The following is a 9,542-nucleotide window of genomic DNA, read 5'->3' on the forward strand; positions in this document are numbered from 1 at the left end:
AGAATCACGACTACAATCACCACATTCGCAGCCATACGATAAGATCTCGAAAGGTCACTGACACCACTCTTCACACCCTTGGTTTCTCTTCATGTTCTTCCAAGTTGAGAGTGTCACTAGAAGACTGGAGCTCGCTTCATTTGGAGTCCCATAGCTCTACGTACTCCATACGGATACCCGAACTTGGCTCGCATTGTTGGACTCGCGCATCTGAACTGATACCGTGACATCCCGCCCGCGGGGCTGCCGATGAGCTGCGCCTCTATTTTCGACATACCGCTTGCAACCATCTGTCTTAGCAGCTCGCTTCAAAACGCGCTATCGTCAAGCGACAGGACGACCCGCACCGACAGCCTGGAATCGAGGCAAGGATTACCTGCTTCTTCAGGTACGATTAGATAACAAGCTCCAATCCGTACTCGGTCAAATCCGGGTTTCGGTGTAAGTGTCTTAAGATTTGTTATGGAGATGATGGGTTCCTTCAATTGCCCATTCGAGAGCCAGTGGGAAGGTTGACATGCCAAAACCAATTCTATTCTAGACCAAATGTCGTGATGAGCAGCACGTCAACTGGAGAGGAAGTCCCAGCATGCTTTTGGCGAAACTCTAATTAAGGGGACATATTCAGTAGCATCCGCGCCCGATTCGGGATGGCGGATGATGGAGACGACATGGGACGGTGGGACTCTTCGCGGGACTGCGTGGCTGTGACTGGGGTCTACCTTGACATGACTCTCTAGCAACCAGAAACCCTGCAAGAGTCCTGGTTCTGTCCTGCACAGTCAACAAGTCTAACGTTCCAGATTTATTTCTGGCCTACAATGTCACGCCCCTGAACTTCCTGAATGAAGAATCCCCTTTTTTGGCATGCCAACACGTGCCCGCTCTTATTCGATCATACTTATCGCATCATTAATTGTGATTTGTTTATTCTCTTTGTGCTCGGATTCCGCGGAATGAAGTTTGCTGGAGAATCGTTGTCTCTCAAGGTGGGCGATCTGCTATTTTTGACCATCAGGGTGGTTATGTCGATATGAGTACGAAGATTATGTGTCATGCTATATAGACACTGATATGTTGACTCGTATTATACGAAGCGCAAAAAAGCATTGGCGTATGCATTTTCTCCCTTTCCCCAACCCTTCATCCCTATCTTTTTCTGCTCAGCACAAGTCAATGCCCATTCACATCTCCGTCTTGGCCAAGAATAGACGTGGTTGTGGCTGGGCGCAAGGAACGGGCGGTGGACAATGCGCCGAAAACGTGAAAACGTGTTGCCATTACTCGTATTGCGGAAAAGTTGTCCACATCGAGGATTTCTTTCTTACTTTCGGGCGGAGTCACGCGTCCGCAACCCAGAATCTCTGGGGCCGCGCACGTGTATTTCGGCCGATCGGGCGCAGTCTGGGCCCGAACACTCTGACCTGTGGTGGGCAGACGAACTGACTCGGTGAGCCCGACGATTTGGCCGGTGCTGACGCGGAGGAGGACTCGAAGGCAGAACTTCACTTTCGTCGTTTATGACGGGCAGAATTGACGACAAGAACCTTAACTGTTTAACATGCTCTTATCTTTGAAACTCCTCTTCAGACATGGCGTACAGGGAAATTACAGGTCTCAAACTCCAATATTCAGATTATCCAGTTGTTAGTTCTGAGCGGAGTTTTGGCCCATGGGGTTGTGGAACAGATCGGCTCGAGGCTCCAGTAGAATCATCACATCGCCATCTAATCAGCGTCAGAGATGGTAGATAACCGCCGATCAACTCAGCATGGCTCTCCGCTATGCGACCATTCGCCGTCACCAGACTCCAAATCAGCGAGATTATAATTATGAGTGAGTACATGTATTGACTCTTGGCCTCGCCGGGCTTATCGGGTCGAGTGTTTCGAGTCAGTCTCAGCGCAGCTCTGTTCAATGCGAGATTTACTAATCTTTCTGCCCAGAGTTCATCAATTCTGAAATGACTAGAAGTCGTGAGGTAGGTCACGTTAGTATGGATACAGTGATTGCTCGCTAGTTTGACTCAAGCCGCAGCAACCGCGCTGTACGAGTTGAAATCGACACACGAATCAGATTGTTTGCCTTACGGAACACGTCACTAAGGGGAGGATCACTCCGCATTGACTTACGAACCTCGTTGAGTCCCATTTGGATCAATGAATCTAGGTCCGGGTATATAATCGCACTTCCTCGCTCGTTGAAGAACTTGTAGTTGCGAACATTATGCCAACCAGGTTCTCACAAAGCCAACATTATTTCTCATTCATTTTTGAAAGGGAGAGAAAGTATTCATCGATGCCGAGGGTGCTTCCATGAGGATCAAAGACTATCATGTCTTGGCAAATATTACATTGATACACTGTCGTCTGGAGGTATTCTGCGACGGCTTTCATAGACAGATCTGATACATGTTTCTCTGTGTCCAGCCCCTTTCGCTCTGATATCACGGACCCCTGATCTTTCAACCGTTCCGTGACAAACATCTTGACAAGTACGACGATGAACTTTTGCCAGTGAGGCGATGGTAGAGGGTAGAGGAAGGTGGTTGAGGAAGCGAATCGACGATTTCATAAAGCCTCTGTAATTGAAGGGGCCTAGTGCCATGGCTTGACGAAGGTAAGGCGAATTTGCATCCACGTATTCGTGTTTTCAATGCCCTCATCTGTGTGTCATAGGTCGACAGAACTACCTAAGAGTAGCAACACTCGTAGTGAATGTGGATAAGCGGCATCCCATAAGCCTTTTGGTCTTTCACGGTTTCAATGGCGCCTTGGAAGCTTTTGGCCCGAGTGAAACAGGTTTGCATTTGCCAGAGGACATAGCCAATGATAATGGGTTTGGTGCGACGCAATTCTTCTTACTATGCAAGACAGGCACGTATGGATCAGATGGAACGACGTGAGTCGTATCCTGCGTTGTCTTATCAGGACCCCGTACTTGGCCTTGTGCCTGGGTAGTGATTCGCCGAACTTGAAGTCACAGATGAGGGGCCGGACCGAGCTGGAGCACTAACGCGAATATAAAAGTGAAGGAAGCCGCTTCTGGTCTATAGAGTATGCTCTGTGTCAAAAGCCATTTGCTAATATTGTCTATATGAGCTGTCAAACTGGCTCAAAAGTCTGGTCATAGTAAGAAGCATTGCACCCAACTTCCCCCGCCAAATTTTGTTTTACGGGACTTCGAGTTAGGAACGATTCTGTCTTATTGTGGAATCTAAAGAATTATTCCTATGAGTTTGACAATGCGTTTCTGTAACCGATTTGGTGGTTACGTGGTTGGGCCCTGGTGGGGGGGGGTGTTATTGCTGAGACCAGACTTTTGACCCGACATTGTAGGTAAGGCGGATCGCTTGTTACATCGACGAAGATTTCGATCCTCAGTTCACATGAAGCAAGCCAACATTAGCGTCGTGTTTGTGAGCCGGAACTTGTTGGCGCATCAGCCGCGCTTCTGGGAGCGCACATGCAGCTTTACTTGATTCGAGAGAGAGTGCGTATGCGATATATCCTGGCAGGCCGCGATGGCCACGCTTAGGAGCGCGCGCACTGATACTATAATACTTATGGCTATAGAGACTCCGGTCTCTACTCAGCCCCGAGCATTAGCACATATACGTGCGGGCTTTGTTGCCTCTCACATTTGACTCTTGGGGAATGTCCAGCCTACCCCCAGAGCTGTCGCCTCGCCCGGATGTAAACTTGCCTGTTTTCCATCATCCAGCGAGAACCGATGCCGCAAGCTGTCAAGTTGCGGTACTGACGCAGTGTGGAAGCTCTCAGAGGCCAACTGCAGTTAGGGGTAGAATGATGAATTACTGAAATCTGCTCCTCCCTCGACGTGTACTCCCTGCGCTGTATATATATCTGAGCTGCTCCTTTGTTGCTTGGACTCCTTACTACCTCTAACTAGCCCCTATCCGGGAGGCTCTGACACAAGCCCACCATACTCCTAGGAAGAGGATGGGAAAGTAAAATGCGTCGGATACGGTGATTAGGGGGTCCTCCATGCATGTGGACATCGCCAACATGGAGAAGAAGACCAAGCTGATGACGAACAGTCCCACGATGCCTTCCACACAGAAGCTGTCAGTCATGCCATCTCCCACGTCGCTTGTGATCCGCATGTTGTCCGGTAACCGCAGGGTGCTCTGAATTTGTCGTACACGTCGTACAAATGTTGGCTTGTGTGGTAGAATCAAATACCTGAACAGTTTGCCGAGCGTGATAGTGACGATATAATGGATGGATCCAGTGGCCAAAGAGTCAGACATGGCGCTGACCCTGATGAGACGGTCCCTTTCAGTCATCCAAGAATCGGGTATGACTCCGTCGGCCATCTTGCAGTACGTCCAAACCAATCTGTAGGGGTGTACTTGATAGTTCCAACAGTGCAATGCGCGTTTTTGGCCTAGAATCAAGGGCTGAGAGCAGAATCTGGACGGTGGTAGCGATGATGTGAGCGACTAAAGGGTCTGGTGAGTAGCGATCAAGAAGACGAAAAGTGCAACACATCTTCCAAGCACGTTATTATAACATAATCTACGGACAACAATGACAGGGCTTCGGAGATAAGAAAGGTCAATATCAAAGTTTGCTCAAACCACAGTTGAGAAAGCAAACTTTACAGAAACCGCCACCGTTTCGGACATTTTGGTGGCTTCGGTTTGAAGAATGGCGAGCTGGCTGTAAATAGATCCATGCTTACTGTCCGTCATATAAACACTGAGATGTGACCTGCGGACTGTTGAGTGACCTATTTGTCAACTGGCAGAAGTGATATAGTCGACAGATTTGGTCCTGCTGGGTTCGGGGGATCTGTTGTATCGGATCAAAGGGGGAAGCTTTTCACACGTCGCTGCCATTCTGATGGTGAACCTGTTAAATTAAGATACTCGTAATGGTGCCGGAATAGAGATTGAGAAGACGTGGTGTTACAAATGCAGGCTGCAGCAGGGGATGTTGGACCACTTGCTTCAACGTTACGACACCCGACACTGGATGTACTTTCCGCAGCTTCAGGATCATGCTCAACTCTGCTTGGTGAACTGCCCGCTCTTGCAATTCGGTAATGGTCGGAAGCTTTGGTTGTTGGTACGCCTGCCTCGGAGCCTGGAGATTACGAAGGTGGCTTCTTCAACGCTCAAAGCCAGGTGTCGGGAAACCCACCTACCACAGAGTTGAATACCACCAGGGAGCAGCCAGTATCGACGAGCAAGTGCAGAATAATAGTCTAAGGTTGTCCTTCCATCGAGAACTTCCTGCGTCACTGAGTAAACTCCTAGGGGTCTTTCTCGCAGCAACCGCAGTGTGCACCTCCCTACATGCCCTTTCACCTCCTTCCCACAGTCCTTCACCATTGGCAGATGACGATACAACGTCCAGCACTCCTCCCATAGCTCACGAAAGGTGGAAAGTTACCTTCCCGCGAAGTTCTGTGGGCAAAACCGTTGACGTCATGTCAAAACTTGACCTTTGGAAGGAGGAAAGGCATTTACTCCAGGTACCTTCACTCAGTGAGAAAAGCGGGAACAGCCCTCCTTCTCATCGCGCATTATTTTGAAACATAATCTCTGGTGCTATCTTCGGCGACTACCAAGCGACACATTGACTGGGCCGGAAAGAAGCCAGGAGAAACAAGAAGGAGACGCGCTTCCCCATGGTGCTTGCAAAGACCTCTTGTGGTCTTCCGGCAATAATAAGCCCAATTATCCGTATTTTTGGGTGACTTACAAGCCGAAAACTTTCGAAATTATCATGCTTCTGACGGCAAGGCGGACTGTTAGGGCAAAAGCGTCGTGTGTGTCTGTTGGTATTCCCTGTGAAAGGAATACCAACAGAAATCTGAAAAAAGTTTTTTTGACGGTCCTATGCTACTTCTCAACGATCAGAGTAGCACCACAATTTCCACCTTCTGGCAAGGTTGGTGTCCAGAATTTGTTGTTGTTGTATTTTAACGCCGTAGCGGCAAGGGCGCAGCCGCCCTTGCGGCAGACCTCCCGAAGGGTATATGGCGTGGAGGGCCGTAGGCCTATAGCTATCACTAGATACAGTCCAGCTCGTCCTCCAAATCGTGCCCAAAGGCAACTATGTGTTTAACCTGTCTCTGGGTGCCGCTGGCTTGCCCGAGACAGTGCTATGGTCGTCCCTAGAACGCAATTCCGCCAGTATCTCCTATTGTTGGTTCACGGGGTCGTATACGACAAATAGTGGTAGCAATTATCACTCGTCTTTTGGTGATCCTATTGCTTGTTCTTCTTGTTGTTCTTCTATCTTACATTGTAGGCAGGAGTCGGTCGAAGTAGGTAGTGACGGCCTGGGTGGTTGCCCCACCTTTATCCGGCCGTGATGACTAAGCCAGTTGTCCCACTTCGCCCAGGGCAGGTGCCAGCCAGCCCATGGTACCTGCCTATTACTCCTTATCAGCCTTTGCTGTTCCAACACCTATCCTTCGACCCAGAGCCCGCAGGCTTCTGGTTTATACAACGTTCCAGTAACCGTCCGGAGTATATCGTAATAGGTAATACCGCCACAAGGGAAACCACAAGGGGTAAAACCTCGTAAGACTAGGTTGTAGGGCTTGCTGTTAGGTTCTGTAACGAGCATAGCTGTATATAGCCGTGGCTATACATCGCTACCCAATTGGTGTCCAGAAGAAGATGGTAACTTCTGCTGTCTGTCCTGTGAATTTGACATGGCCTGTTCGAGATTACGGGTTCATGCAGGCGTCTTTCACTTGGCCCCCTTGTTCGAGGCAATGAAGAGGATTACGACCAAAAGATAGAAGTACTCCGTATGGCTGGTATTATTGTTTAACTAACGATGAGCATCATTCCTAGAAACATGTGGTTAACATGACTCTTTCCCAGTTTTCCATTGCTAGCTAAGCTTCCCACTGCACGTAGAAACTTGAGTCTAGATAAAGTTACTCTGGCTGTCAATAAACGCATCCACAGGGGTTTTGTCGGGCACCTCAGCTCTCGCCGGGGATCAAGAATTGCTTTACGTTGATACACACGTGGATTGAGCTGATGTTGAACAAGCCTCCAAGAAGAAAGGTGAATTCAGATTGCAGGAAAGTCTGGTTATTGAGCCAAGTCCTGTGGACGATGCCTGTTGAAGCCCAGTTGGGAGCTGGATGGTTTGCAATTGGCGAAACATACTGCGGTCTGTATGAGAACCATCGGAACTGTCATTCGGTGTACTCACTAAAAAGGCAAGACAAATTCCAGTGTGGCCGCGTGTTTCTCTTCGAATTATTATCAAGAGTGCAGGCCTCCCTTCACCAGGCCTGTGGGCAAAGTAGTTGTCAACATGAAGTTGTCGCGAAAAGAAGGACCGTGTTTGTGCTACATTTTCACCTTTGACATCTTGGAAAATCGAAATGGATACCTCTCGTGTCATGATTATCGGTAAGCCTTTTGCGCACCTTTACAAAAGTAGGCTTGATCTAGGTGAAGGCTGTTGTCGAAAGATAAAGCAGGCATGATTTTGGATGCGGAAATGATTTTCCACCGACGGCAGCCAAACGCCTCTTCATATGAAAACACGTATTGTCTATCGTTCGTTCCAGGCCTCTAATCTTGTGACCAGTCGGTCCTTCAAAGCCTCATTCCTATTTGGGGGTATTCCCGTAAGGTGGAGTATGTGAAGTGCCGGATACCCGAGCGGGAGTCGTTGCGGCACAATCGGGTACCGCAAAATCGCCATCCCGTCATCCAGATCTTGAATGGCGGAGACGCTGCACTACGCTCGAAGTGTGCCTTGAGTCCGAGATATGTCAGGCATTCAGACTTATCGACGCCTTGGACGATTGGACCCATGGCCCCCCCAGACCTCGGCTTTGGCCACACACCACGATGTCAAGTCTGCAATCATCTGCAAACCCCTGCCTTGGCGGCGTGGTGCCAAGTAACCATCCAACACCAGCGCAGCATTTGTCTTATCCGCCGGCCGAGTCCCCGCAGTGCTAAGCTTTCCCGGCACTTATGTTTAGTCCGCGCGGATAGCGCCATACCTTAAGGCTACTCTTAAAAGGAAAGTGGTATTTGCAGGCGGATCCCTAGATACAACGGTCAACACCAACGGCTCTCACGATGATTCCGGATAAGGGAGGAGCTCAGTTGACGCCTGATGCATTTCGATGCAACAGCATGATTCTCCATCACGTTCTATGGCCTAACGGCCATTTTCAAAAAGTTCCTCGGGAAACACGGCATCGCGATATCTACTGACCTGCGGTAAGAAGGATAGCGGCTTCATTGCATCGGGAGGCCAGGACAATGGCGTGAGATATTGACTGCCGGCCGGCCGTTGTCGACAATTCGAACGAGCATCACACAGGATATAAAGATGAGCTGTGTTCTTGGCCAAGAAAATAGAATCTAGAACAGCATCGCCAGCATCAATCCCAAGAAGCCCCTTGCCATCTCACCTTCGGTCTCAACCCACCAATCCTCATCTACACCAGTCAAGATGAAGTTCACAGCTTTCGTCCTCGCCGCCGCTGGCATTGTCGCCGCCGCTCCCGGCACTCAGCTCGTCCAGCGCGACTACTCTCCTCTCACCCCTCGCTCATCCCGTTCCCGCTACAACTCTTCTCCCATCAAGAGACTCTCCACTGAGGCCGTCGAGACCCTTGAGAAGACCTCCGGCGTCAAGAACGTCGATTATTCCAGCAACTGGGCCGGTGCCGTCAAGATCGGAACCGGATACAACCACGTCACCGGCACCATCACCGTCCCCGAGGTCAGCGGCTCCAGCGGTGCCGCCGCCTCCGCCTGGGTCGGTATCGATGGCGACACTTGCCAGACTGCAATCCTTCAGACTGGTATCTCCTTCTACGCCGACGGCACCTTCGACGCCTGGTACGAGTGGATCCCCGACTACGCCTACAGCTTCTCCGGATTCTCCGTCTCCGTCGGTGACTCCATCAAGATGACCGTCGACGCCTCCTCCAAGACCAAGGGTGTTGCCACCCTCCAGAACCTCACCACCGGCAAGACCGTCACCCACACCTTCACCAGCACCCCCTCCACCCTCTGCGAGACCAACGCCGAGTGGATCATTGAGGCCTTCGAGGAAAACGGCAGCCAGGTCACCCTCGCTGACTTCGGCACCGTCGTCTTCACCGGCGCCGCCGCCACCGGCTCCAGCGGCTCCACCACCCCTGCCGGAGCTGATATCATTGATATCTCCCCTAACAGCGGCCGCACTATCGAGGCCTCTGCCTCCGTCAGCGGCAGCACCGTCACCGTCAAGTACGTCGGCTAAATATTTACACAATAGAGTACATTCAACGATAAGACGACAAACACCTTATGTCGCAGCGCCACACGTGGCGCTACCGGATGCTGCCGTACGATACCGCTTTCCACAAGCCGATTACCCGTCTTATACGGTATATAGATATAACCCTTATACGGATCTTCCACTTAGAGGAATCAAGCCACTTTCTACTGTGCATATCTTCCACTTACTACCTTGCTTTGTAATAATTATACGCCCAGCTCTAACTTAACTATAAATAATAAAACCACCTCT

At 50.2% G+C, this 9,542-nt stretch overlaps 1 protein-coding gene across 1 annotated transcript; it reads left to right on the plus strand.

Moving 5' to 3' along the window:
- Positions 1-8,474: 8,474 nt before the first annotated feature.
- On the plus strand, positions 8,475-9,272 carry BDP81DRAFT_407424 (peptidase A4 family protein; the record flags this gene model as incomplete). Its single annotated transcript, XM_060589018.1, has 1 exon — positions 8,475-9,272. The coding sequence occupies one exon, from the start codon at positions 8,475-8,477 to the stop codon at positions 9,270-9,272; it is 798 nt and encodes a 265-aa protein (XP_060444488.1).
- Between the last annotated feature and the right edge of the window lie 270 nt (positions 9,273-9,542).

The sequence above is a fragment of the Colletotrichum phormii genome (assembly GCF_030913505.1).
Source record: "Colletotrichum phormii strain CBS 102054 chromosome Unknown BDP81scaffold_12, whole genome shotgun sequence".
Classification (NCBI taxonomy): Eukaryota; Fungi; Ascomycota; class Sordariomycetes; order Glomerellales; family Glomerellaceae; genus Colletotrichum; species Colletotrichum phormii.